The sequence below is a fragment of the Neoarius graeffei genome, chromosome 2 (genome assembly GCF_027579695.1).
Source record: "Neoarius graeffei isolate fNeoGra1 chromosome 2, fNeoGra1.pri, whole genome shotgun sequence".
In the NCBI taxonomy this organism is placed as follows: domain Eukaryota; kingdom Metazoa; phylum Chordata; class Actinopteri; order Siluriformes; family Ariidae; genus Neoarius; species Neoarius graeffei.
In genome coordinates, this window is record NC_083570.1 from 67532126 (window position 1) to 67545561 (window position 13436).

At 39.6% G+C, this 13436-nt stretch overlaps 1 protein-coding gene across 3 annotated transcripts in view; it reads right to left on the reverse strand.

Annotated features, from left to right (window-relative positions):
• Positions 1-13436, reverse strand: part of cadps2 (Ca++-dependent secretion activator 2) — a 364308-nt gene that overhangs the window by 58463 nt on the left and 292409 nt on the right. For all 3 annotated transcript variants that reach the window (XM_060914773.1, XM_060914772.1, XM_060914771.1), the window contains exon 18: positions 6093-6249. In XM_060914773.1, coding sequence (XP_060770756.1) covers positions 6093-6249 — 157 coding nt within the window. The remainder of the gene's footprint in view (positions 1-6092; positions 6250-13436) is intronic.

Here is a 13436-nt window from a genome sequence, read left to right on the forward strand (position 1 = left end):
CTTGTGTGAAAATCTGATGTTTTAGGTCATATTTATGCAGAAATACAGAAAATTCTAAAGGGTTCACAAACTTTCAAGCACCACTGTATCTTCAGTAGTTTTAAAGATATGGCCCGGAACCGAAAATGTGACCAGACGGACAGCCGGAACTCATTTCTATATTCTCCACCAGACTTCGTTTGGGCAGGGGATAAAAATGTGATCTTTGTCTGCCTGGTGTTAAATTATATAATACTGCTTTTGAATCTTAATCTAAACATTGGAGTAAATTGGATAAAGAATTAAGTGGGGTTGCAATAGAAGAAAAGCACTATTTCCACACTAAAGAAACTTTTATCACAAAAATTGGAAAAATGGACTTCTCTAACTTTGTAATTTAAACAGGGAAGGAGAGATGCACTGTACCAAGTTTTTGTAAATATTACTACAACCCCGATTCCAAAAAAGTTGGGACAAAGTACAAATTGTAAATAAAAACGGAATGCAATAATTTACAAATCTCAAAAACTGATATTGTATTCACAATAGAACATAGACAACATATCAAATGTCGAAAGTGAGACATTTTGAAATTTCGTGCCAAATATTGGCTCATTTGAAATTTCATGACAGCAACACATCTCAAAAAAGTTGGGACAGGGGCAATAAGAGGCTGGAAAAGTTAAAGGTACAAAAAAGGAACAGCTGGAGGACCAAATTGCAACTCATTAGGTCAATTGGCAATAGGTCATTAACATGACTGGGTATAAAAAGAGCATCTTGGAGTGGCAGCGGCTCTCAGAAGTAAAGATGGGAAGGAGGATCACCAATCCCCCTAATTCTGCGCCGACAAATAGTGGAGCAATATCAGAAAGGAGTTCGACAGTGTAAAATTGCAAAGAGTTTGAACATATCATCTACAGTGCATATCATCATCAAAAGATTCAGAGAATCTGGAAGAATCTCTGTGCGTAAGGGTCAAGGCTGGAAAACCATACTGGGTGCCCGTGATCTTCGGGCCCTTAGACGGCACTGCATCACATACAGGCATGCTTCTGTATTGGAAATCACAAAATGGGCTCAGGAATATTTCCAAAGAACATTATCTGTGAACACAATTCACCATGCCATCCGCCGTTGCCAGCTAAAACTCTATAGTTCAAAGAAGAAGCCGTATCTAAACATGATCCAGAAGCGCAGACGTCTTCTCTGGGCCAAGGCTCATTTAAAATGGACTGTGGCAAAGTGGAAAACTGTTCTGTGGTCAGACGAATCAAAATTTGAAGTTCTTTCTGGAAATCAGGGACGCCGTGTCATTCGGACTAAAGAGGAGAAGGACGACCCAAGTTATCAGCGCTCAGTTCAGAAGCCTGCATCTCTGATGGTATGGGGTTGCATTAGTGCGTGTGGCATGGGCAGCTTACACATCTGGAAAGACACCATCAATGCTGAAAGGTATATCCAGGTTCTAGAGCAACATATGCTCCCATCCAGATGACGTCTCTTTCAGGGAAGACCTTGCATTTTCCAACATGACAATGCCAAACCACATACTGCATCAATTACAGCATCATGGCTGCGTAGAAGAAGGGTCCGGGTACTGAACTGGCCAGCCTGCAGTCCAGATCTTTCACCCATAGAAAACATTTGGCGCATCATAAAACGGAAGATACGACAAAAAAGACCTAAGACAGTTGAGCAACTAGAATCCTACATTAGACAAGAATGGGTTAACATTCCTATCCCTAAACTTGAGCAACTTGTCTCCTCAGTCCCCAGACGTTTACAGACTGTTGTAAAGAGAAAAGGGGATGTCTCACAGTGGTAAACATGGCCTTGTCCCAACTTTTTTGAGATGTGTTGTTGTCATGAAATTTAAAAATCACCTAATTTTTCTCTTTAAATGATACATTTTCTCAGTTTAAACATTTGATATGTCATCCATGTTCTATTCTGAATAAAATATGGAATTTTGAAACTTCCACATCATTGCATTCCGTTTTTATTTACAATTTGTACTTTGTCCCAACTTTTTTGGAATCGGGGTTGTATTTTCTGTCTGTAGTCCCTAAGCCGATAGGTGGAACAATAAATGGCAGAATAAGATATAAATAAATTACAAAACTTTGTTATACCCCATTTCCAGAGAGTCCTGTGGCAAATAACATTAAATGTTCACAAAGGGATATGAAGTATAGAAAATGTACAGTCCTGTGCAAAAGTCTTAGGCACATGTAAAGAAAAACTGTTGACCAAAAATAGCTTAAAAATTAATGAAATATTTCAACATTAATAAAAATACTATAGACAGCTGTAAGCCATAATAAATGAAACAAAGTCATTATTTGGCGTGAGACGACCCTTTGCTTTAAAAAAAAAAGTAGTCTCAGGTACAATGAGTGCAGTTTTATGCGGAAATGAGCTGTAGGTTTTACTGAGCATCTTACAGAACCAGCCACAGTTCTTCTGGACACTTTGACGGTCACACTCGCTTCTTAATTTTGCAGCAAAACCCAGAAGCCTTCATTCTGTTTTCTTTTTTAATCTGAAAAGTGGTCTTGTATGTAATATGCTGCTCAGATACAAAAAAAAAAAAATTCAGTAACATTTAATTTTTGTGCTGGAAAATGAATGTTTGGACTCTAAAATGTTTTATACTGACTCGATAGCGTAGACGTCCTAAAACAGAATTCTGTAGCAAAGTTTGTATGAAAAAACTTTGCACAGTACTATATTTAAGGAAGGGATATTTATGCCCTATAAGGAACTACTGGAAACATGTAATCTGGAAGGTAATGTGAACTTTGGGAAATACCATTACAATCTTGTATGACCTCTACAAAATACTTAGCATTTGCTTGAACAATTAAAACTGCCCAAGGAAAGTTTAAATTTCTGAATTTAACAGAATAGCCAACGTAGTTCGTAATAATAATAATGAGAATAACTTAAAAATACTGTGGCAGACCTTGGATGTGGAATTGAAAGTAAAACGTGGTCAAAAATTGTATTAAACTCAGGGTGATATTGAATGTGTTTGGAAGGTGGACAGGGAAAATTTTCAGTCTGCCCACAATAATGTCTTTTCGGCAACAGAGAAACTGTCAACTTATTACAAAAGGGCAAGGTTGGGATTGTGATTACAGGTCTGGTGTCAGCCTCAAGAATCATTCTGAGACACTGAAAGTCTTCCAAAATACAGTACCTTATCGATAAGAATGGCTGAATTTATTGACAAACTGCCTCTTACCGGTATGCAAGTACAGTACTGTGTTGCGATACTTACATATATCTGTTAATATAGCTGTGTTACTGACATTATACTAAGAGCCACATGGTGTACAGTACGGTGCAAAAGTCTTAGGCACGTGTAAAGAAATGCTGTAGACCAAAAATGGCTTAAAAATAATGAAATGAAATGTTTCAACATAAAAAAAGAATACTATAAACAGCAGTAAGCCATAATAAATGAAACAAAGTCATTATTTGGCGTGAGACGACCCTTCGCTTTAAAAAAAAAAAAGTAGTCTCAGGTACAATGAGTGCAGTTTTATAAGGAAATGAGCTGCAGGTTTTACTGAGCATCTTACAGAACCAGCCACAGTTCTTCTGGACACTTTGACTGTCACACTCGCTTCTTCATTTTGCACCAAAACCCAGCAGCCTTCATTATGTTTTCTTTTTTAATCTGAAAAGTGCTCTCTTATGTACAGTCCTGCTCACCATTATTGGCACCCCTTCATTTTTTGCATAACCTGTACAATATCTTCAGAAATAAATGGGAATGGACCAAATTTATATCATCAGGATCTTTTAATTGGAGGTCCAAAGTAATTTAACAAAGAAAATTGTTTTTTCAACTTGCATATTGTAATTTCAAAGAAGAAACAGAAAAAACACCATGTGCAGCAATAACGGCACCCCTCTTTAATATTTGGTTGCACACCCTTTGGCAGTGATGACAGCCTCCAAACGTTTCTTGTAGCCATCTATAAGCTTCTTGCACTTCTCAGCTGGTATTTTCTCCCACTCTTCCTTTGCAATTTGCTCAAGCTCTTGAACGTTTGCAGGGTTCTTTTCCCCAATGGCAGATTTCAGCTCACCCCAAAGATTTTTGATCGGATTGAGATCATTTTAAAACAGTCCATTTTTTCCTTTTCAACCATTCCTGCATGCTTTTGGATGTGTGCTTTGGGTCTTTGTCTTGCTGGAGGACCCATGGTCTTCGACTCAAACCAAGTTTTCTTACACTGGGTAGGACATTTCGCTCTAAAAATCTCTTGATAATTCTCCGATTTCATGATTCCTGTGATACGGTCAAGGCCTCCAGTACCAGATGCAGCAAAGCAGCCCCACAGCATTATGGATCCTCCACCATGCTTAACTGTTGGTAGGGTGTTCTTTTCCTTGTAGGCTTCATTGCGCTGCCTGTAAAGCCTCGGTCACAACCGGCCGTACGTGGTCCTACGGCTGGTCTACATGCAAAAAACGCAAGAAACGCACGGTGGGTGCGCGTGAAACGCACGGAGGGCGCGCGTGTGACGTGCTGATTTGCGAGCCGTAGACCGGCCGCAGAGGTTCTTTGTCATGTCAAACAAACTCTATGGGCGCTTACGTTTTTTTCAGGTTGCAAGACAAACTTATGGCCAACGTGCGTCTTTCTCCACGAACAAAAAAAACGCAGCGATTTGGGAAACGCCAAAAATCGCACGGCCAAAAAATCGTACGTCCTAGGCTTAAACAAACTGTTGGTGTGCATTGCTAAAAAGCTCTAGTTTTGTTTCATCTGTCCCCGGAACATTTTCCCAGAAGGACTGCAATTTGTCCAGGTACTCTTTGGCAAAGTTCAGTTGTTCCTTTTTGTGTCTTTTCCTCAGCAATGGTGTCTTCCTTGGCCTTCGCCCATAAAGCCCTGTTTGGTTTTGTGTGCAGCGTATGGTACTTGTTGAAATCATGACCCCAGACTGTTCCAGGTTGGCCTTCAGGTCTTTGGATGTTTGACGTGGTGTTTTTTCCACCATTCGCACCAACCTTCAAAGACTTCTCTCATCATGTTTTCTCTTCCCCCCACGTCCAGGGAGGTTCTTGACAGTTCCATGCTTGGCAAACTTCTTAATAACATTATGCACTGTTGAAACAGGGATACCAAGGTCTTTGGAGATGGCCTTATACCCTTTGGAGGTCTTGTGTATGCTAACAATAGCTCTTCTGATGTCCTCAGACAGCTCCTTTGTCTTCACCATTGTGACAAAGGAACAGGGAATAACAGGTGGCTTTTTAAAACACGGAAGTCATCATTCATTGGCTAATTCATGTCACATGGGCACAGACAATTTATCACAGGTGATTCTCATTTGTGATTTACCACAGGTGAGTCATAATGTGTTTCCATACTGATTTACAGCAAAGGGTGCCAATATCAGTGACACAGCAAGCTTCAAGTTTTTCTATTTTTCCCTCTCATTTTTTATTGTTTTAAATTGTTGTTTATCATTTGCTCTTTTGTATCAAACATGAATTCTCTATAGAAAAAAAGTTGTTTCATTTGATTCATTTTTTTCAGGAGATATTCCACATTATGTACTTAAACTTCATGGGCGCCAATGATGGTGAGCAGGACTGTAATATGCTGCTCAGATACAAACGTTTTTTTTCCCCCCCTGCAACATTTAATTTTGTGCTGGAAAACGAACGTTTAGAACTCTAAATTGTTTTTGTACTGACTTGATAACGTAGGAGTCATAAAATAGAAATCTATAAACAAAGTTTGTATAAAAACATAGTGTGCCTAAGACTTTCGCACCGTACTGTATATTGGCTAAAATATCTGGCCAAGGAGGAACAGATAGCAATGTATTGCAAAATCTAAGGTATCAAGTTACACAGCATTTATAAAGTAACCCAGGAACACTTACTCCCTTGACTCTTGATTTATTCTTGATTCTTGTTTATCTGCCACCTTCTGATGTATAGGAGCTGACTTTACCTTGGGTTTATTTTATAATATGGTATCAACTGTTGACCAAAGTGTAGAAATAAAAACTTCAACTCAAAAAATGAGGAGAAAGGAAGAAAAAGAAATACCTAAAGTGAGATGCTTTAACCACACTTACGATCAGTACGTAAAAAATTGTTGAGCAGCTGAAAGAGAGGAAAGCTGTCCCAGGAGTCCTGTGGCTGCACTGCCAGAGCTGCATCCATGTCTACTGTGTAGAGGGAAAAGAAGGTTTCAGTGTGCTCCGCCATTGCCTCAGGCCACCAGGAGAAAGCCTATGGTGCACGCGCACGCACACACACAGAGAGAGAGAGAGAGAGAGAGAGAGAGAGAGAGAGAGAGAGAGAGAGAGGAATGTGAATGAATGAATAATGGGCATTATAATAATACAGCCACAGATTCATACACTTTTAGAATCTAGCAACCTTTTTAGATTCATCAACCTAAAACTTTTTCAGTTTTGAATAACTTTTAAAGGTTCCTGAAAATCGCTAAGGAACATTATTTTCCTACGAGTAATTGCATACAACAAATGTATTGAAATTAATATACAGTAAGGAAAAAAGTATTTTTTGGTATGGGAAATAAATAAAATCAGGAGACTGGCTAGGTCATACAAGCACTTTCACTTTGGTTTCTTAAGTCTTGAGTTATTTTGGCTGTATGTTTGATGATGTCATCTTGTTGAAAAGTCCACTTTCTCCACAGATTCAGTTTCTTGACCAATGAGATTAAATTATCCTCTTATGTGTCTTAGTACATCACTTCATTTATAATTCTTTTGATAACATGTAATGTCCCAGAACTGTTTACAAGAGAAGCAGCCCCATATCATCATGCTCGCACCTCTGTACTTCACTGTGGACATGGTGATCCGGAGATGAAAAATGCAAGTCTTCTTTCTCCAAAATTCATTTAATGAAGTACTGCCCAAGAGTTGCACTTTTCTTTCTTCTTTTTTTCTAAAATAGTTGGCATTTAGTGTTCTCTAAATGCTTCTGTGGAAATTTTAGATGCACGTCTCTGTGCTGCTTCTTTTAGCAGAGGAGTGTTGTGTGGAATGAAGTTGATTGCAGTGCAGTTCATTGTTTTCTGTGTAACCTGCTGCTTTCACGTCATCTTGTAACTCTGAGTGACTGTTGGCTTCTCTCTCATCATCCTTACCATTAGTCAGAGTGTATTGTGAAATCTTGCATGTTGCACCTATCCAGGTATGAATAGTTGTGGCTCCATGAACTTTCCACTTGCACATTACTGAACCAATTCCACTGACAGGCAGGGCTCGAAATTAACTTTTTTTCTTTGTGTCCCCCAGTGGTCCCGAATTCTGTGTTGTATTGTCCCGAATGGAAGCAATAGTGTCCCCATTTTTTTCCTCTCTGAAATAACCAGTGGTTAATATTATCATATGAAGTTACTATTATATTTGTAACTATGCGATTTTGAACCCTTTATATCATTTTTACAATAAGTCATAAGACACAAGCGACACATGTCCTATACATCATCTACTTCAAAATTACAGTTATTGCATTTTCAGTTTATTAAACTTTGGCGATCTCACTGTATGAATAGATACCCGTTTATTTAAAGGGGCCAACTAGCTCATTCAGAAAATGTTTCAACTCCCTACATCTGCAGTACACTTTAGTTGAAAATAAGACCCCTTTTATGTTCATTTCATCTACTTATACCTTGAATATCTGTTGGCACTTATAAGGCCAACTTATCATTTTCACCATTACCGTTATCCATTTTTATGAACTTTCCGTTATCCATTTTATGAACTTTCGCTGCCGAAACGTGGGTGCAAATGTTAGCAACATCAACATAGTGCAGGTCCGAGCCTAGTTGTGCTGCTGACTGACTAAACTTTCTGAACTAGAAAGACACCAAGAAAACTCACTTATTCTGTTGAACGGTATCTTCCGTCAGTATCATCCACATCATCCCTGTTGTATTTTATAACGTGTCTAACAGTGTTCATTAAGTTCATTCAGTTGCTAGCGTTGCCTGCAGACCAGGCGATGACACTTTGGATCCTGAAGGTCCCGGAGACGTTATGTCTGGGCTTTCAGTTTCTTCCCCGCGGTCGGTCCGCTTCAACCACTTAAGCATTTTTGTTCTGGCAAGAGTCGGCGCAGCGTGTGCGGTAGCAATTCCATTCCAAGTCCATATAATGCGGACTCCGGCCGAAGATTCTAGAACAGAATGCGCTGCTCTGTAGCCTACGGATGCAGGTGCATCGAAAGTGTAGCTACTATGTATTTTTCGCTGTTAACGTTTTAAAATTAAAATTGACAAATTAGGTGAATATCTACGTATGTGTTACGGCTTTGTAAATAATATTAATGTAGAACTTTTTTTCTAGATCTATTTTTTTCCATTGTCCCGGGATTGTCCCAGATATAATAATTTTGTGTCCCGATGACATTTTTTATGGTCCCCGGGACATCGGGACACCGTTAGTTTCGAGCGCTGCTGACAGGGATGGTTAAAGGGGCTGGCTCACCCTTCCCAAAATCCTCTGCGCCAAGTAGCGAGTCGCCATTTTCATATCCATGGATGTTCCACTGCTTGAAAAACAATCCGGAACAATCCAGTGACATCCTAAGCCAACTTGCAATGTGAAACTGAAGATCCTGTCTTCGATATATTTTAAATTCTTTCAACTGATCCATTCTGTTTTCATATGGTTATCCATTGTAATGGACCAGAACCAGCCTCGGCTGTCTCACAGGTGGTAATGAAGGAAAGGAAAGGGGAGGAGAAGGGGAAAAAAAAAATCTCAGGTATATTCTATTCAAAACTTCCAGATCGAACACATAGGTTAGGAAAATGTTCAAGGAGAATTTTGAAGGGATCACTAACAGTGAATCTGATGAGGGCTTGTTGCACATAAAGCTAGCAGAGTAGCAGTCACGTGATTCTGAGAGGGGCGAGTTGGCTAAAAATCTTTGCTATGGCTCTGTACCTTTTCCCATCTGAATGTTGTGTGAAATTTTCCCTACCAAACTCTTATGATGATACCTAATGCAATATGCCTAACAACCTTTTTGGCAGCATTTATATTTAAAATTTGATTTATTTTATATAACTTTCACACATACACACAAGAATACTTTTCCACCCCCTATTATTTTTGTTTTTTAAACACATCTTTTCTTAAGCTTATGAATACATCCTTTTTTGATATTTGTAAGTACAAAGTGGAAATACTACACTTTGAATAAATTAAAAAAAAAAAAGGAATCCCAATATATATTCACAGAAGCACCTCAGACACAAAAGAATAAATGACAAATTCACATGTAACAAATGTGTGCAACAATTATGCTCTAAATTCAACAGAAGAGCATAAAACAAAGAAAACTGATGTCACCATCCACAAGCTCAGCATGTGACAAATGGGACAATAAAAGACCTTGAGAGGAAAGAATATGGATGCTTAATGGCGGCGGTACGCACAGTGGGAGAAACAGAATCTAGATCATCCCTCAGCAGCCATCAGAAAAACACAACCGAATCCTTATTGTGCTGGGCTTCATCCAGGAAGCTTCAAATGGCACCCAGAACCTGCTCTGAACACATTCTGACCTTTGTTGCCAAACTATTTTTGAACCACTTAGTGTTTTGCCAGTATTACTTACACATAAGCCACAGACATTTCCTTATTGCTGTACGCTGTTCTTAAACAAGAGTTTTACCCATCTCTGAAAGTAAAAGGCTCGCATCCACCTTCTCTTAATGCAAATATGTCTCTTAACGGTTTTTCAATAAGCTACCTTATCCATCTTTAAACAGCTTCACTCATTTCATATACACACTGCATGCTGGGTGGTTAAAAACATTTTTCCCCCCACCAAACTTCAGTGCTTTCAGGTTCTTCTGGCACGTCTATCCAACATGCTAAACAGTTCTTCAGTTAGTCCCTGTGGGGAAACCTTAAATGTTCTCTAAAAAACTCTGCAAGACAGGTGGTGTTTACATTAGACCGTATCAGCGGATCATCAGATTAACGTTTTTAAAACGATTAACGTGCACACAGCAACACCAATACACGATTCGCCTGCACACAGCAACGCCAATACATGGATACGCTCGGCTCCGCAGGCATCCTGCGCTCCAAATCACTCCGCCCTGAACAGCGAGTGCCCTCTGGAGGGTGCGCACTCCGGCCCTGAACAGCTCACAGAGCGCACAAGTGAAGTGCACGAGCAGTAATTCGGGACTGAGCCGCTGTGTGTGTGATCCCAGTGCATATCGGGCATGCGTGTCACTTACCACTTGCAAGTGGAAGGATGGCAAGCCTAAAGACAATCATAACTACACAATGGGCAGTATTTGCATCAGTATTTGCAGTATTTTCATACTTTTATACTCTTTAATGAAAGGTGATACAAGGCGGAAGTCCGCGCCGTTTTTCAGCAGTCGCGTTACATGACCAACGCCAGCGAATCAGGAAGGTGGATGTCACAGTGACGTTGTCCAATGACGACGCCAGCTAGAGCTCAGCACAGCGTATCCTCGTATTCTGAATGTTTACACAGCACCGGACCAGACACGATCTGGATTGAATACGTGGACGCTGGCCGATTCCCGTTTCCAGGCGTTTTAATGTAAACGGACAGTGCATCCGCGAAGAAAACGAAACAGATACGGTCTAATGTAAACTTGGCCACAGGGTTTCCTGTGACCCCACAACAAATTCACCCAGCGATGCTGAAAATGTACTCATCTCCTGAGCTTCTGTATATTTATGGGAAGGAGGGGGATTTTCATTGATTTTCTTCAAGCTCAGTTTGACGACAAATGTATCAGCCACTAATATCATAAAATCCTCAAAGCATAACGTCTCAGTGCTTCACAGTGTACACAAAGCAGTCAGAGTGACATGCTAGACTGTGTTTAATACAGCATTGTATCAATGTCTATGATACAATACTAGAATGCTTTATGCGAAGAAGAGACCTTTAAATATAAAGGAAACAGTGCTCTTATTGACAGACAGTTGGCTTGAATCTACACAGGAATGCTTATGATATTGTACGCATCATCTCATCTCATTGTCTGTAGCCGCTTTATCCTTCTACAGGGTCGCAGGCAAGCTGGAGCCTATCCCAGCTGACTACGGGCGAAAGGCAGGGTACACCCTGGACAAGTCGCCAGGTCATCACAGGGCTGACACATAGACACAGACAACCATTCACACTCACATTCACACCTACGCTCAATTTAGAGTCACCAGTTAACCTAACCTGCATGTCTTTGGACTGTGGGGGAAACCGGAGCACCCGGAGGAAACCCACGCGGACACGGGGAGAACATGCAAACTCCGCACAGAAAGGCCCTCGCCGGCCCCGGGGCTCGAACCCAGGACCTTCTTGCTGTGAGGCGACAGCGCTAACCACTACACCACCGTGCCGCCCCCTGTACGCATCATGTTCTGCGATAATCAATAAATGTGTAAATTAGCTGGTTTCCACAATGTGGTGGCATGGTACGAGTGTTCAAACAGATTATGGGTGCAAGTTCATTAAGAGGTGGCTCATAAGTGATTAACATTACGATTATTATATTCACAATTAAATTGAAATTTGTAGTAACTGTACTTAAAACAATGTTCAATATACTATATAGCATAAATTATTATTATTATTTCAAGTTACTCTATTGAGATGCATAGATAATGGTTTAAACATTCTCATGCTTTGGGTAGACTCACAATTAATATATTTAAAAAAAAATATTATATCAAATGTCTTTTTCTGGACTGACTGGAAAGGATCACACTGTCACCCTTCAAGAAAGTGAAAACAGACATTCTCTTATCCTTTTCGGTCGCCACGTACACAATTGTGCACGTCACTTTCTACAGTAATATAATGTCTGTATCGTGACAAAAGGGGTTAGAGTATATTGACTTATTATTCTTGCCTAAGTGATCAGGGTTTTCTTGTGTTGCTGTATGTCCTGCATTGAAATGTTCAAAGTCCTTCGAGTTCATTCTTACAATCTAGTTGCTGGCTGTTGCCCACTTAATAGTGTGTGTAAAGGAAGGCCTTGCCATTTTATTCCCTCTTACAGGACAGGCAAGAAGTCTATGTCCATAGCTGCATATTTCGATCAAAAAGAACTAGCACAATGCAAAAAGTCTCATGAAAGCGTGTGATGAGAAGAGAAGAATTACCTAAGATCTATTGAAATTTTCTATTGTGTGCTTCCGTGAGTGTCAATCAGAATTGTATGAGCCAAACACTAATTCTAGTGACATTCTGTATCTGGCCTTGAAGACGCTCATCTTCAAGTCTTTCACAAGCAGCTTATTTAATGGCACAGTGCCAACCGACCCTATTTACAACTCCTTTAAATCCCCGATCAAAAACACCACCACTAGCATTTAAATGCGAGTCCTCCAAGCATTAAGATGAACACATCAAGGAGCCTGCCTGACTGAGCAGCTTCATTTTTCATCCACGTCTATATAGGGTCAGACTGCTTTCAGACACTCTCTGTATTAATTCTTCTATTAGGAATTTCAGGGATAGGAAAATACTATTTTCAAAGATGTGCTTCAAATATATTTAGTTGTCCAGTTGTGTTGCACATTGAAGATTCCCCAGCAAGGCCCAAATGAATAAAAATGAGCACAAAATGTACATGAAAATCAGAAAACCAAGCAGAGAACACTGATGTATTGAATTGACATTAACAGACACTACAACACAAAAGCCAAAACAAGCATTCACTTACCTCTCGTCCCTTATGCATTTAAAAAAAAAAAAAAAAACAACCCGGAACAAGACAATTAAAAACACATTTATTTATATATATATATATATATATATATATATATATATATATATATATATATATATATATATAAAATATAACAGTTAGTTCAAAACTTAATCCTCAAAGCCTTCCACAATTTGACTATTCTCAGCAGCAACATGTTAACGTTTCCTTAGTAACAGCAAGTGGCACATTCATCTTATTAGGTGCCAACACTTTAGCATTATCATCATCTTCACATGTGACAGCTGTTTGTGGCTAAAGCCCTAAAAATAACTCCACACCCTCGGAACAGATGTCTACTGCTTCATGCATTTAGGCAAATGAAACAGTCTCTGCCGACAAAGCCTCAACACCCATGATTGATCAAAAAAAAAAAAAACAACCCACCAGCATGTAGTTATTTACTCAAGTTGGCCTGAGACAGATGTGCTGTAGGCGTTATTTACATTTACTGCTACTGTGAGCTAGTACTAGTTGTATAATGAACTGTTCGCTATCAATCGTCATGGTTACATGGAAGAGAAATGGACAGTGAGATGCTAAACAATGACAAGTCGACAATAAACAAGGATTTGCCACTCCATGCATCTGTTTTCCTTCAGGGTGCCGTCAGTTTATTCTGATGAACACCAGGTCTGAGCGCTATCAATTCTGGCTGACTGCA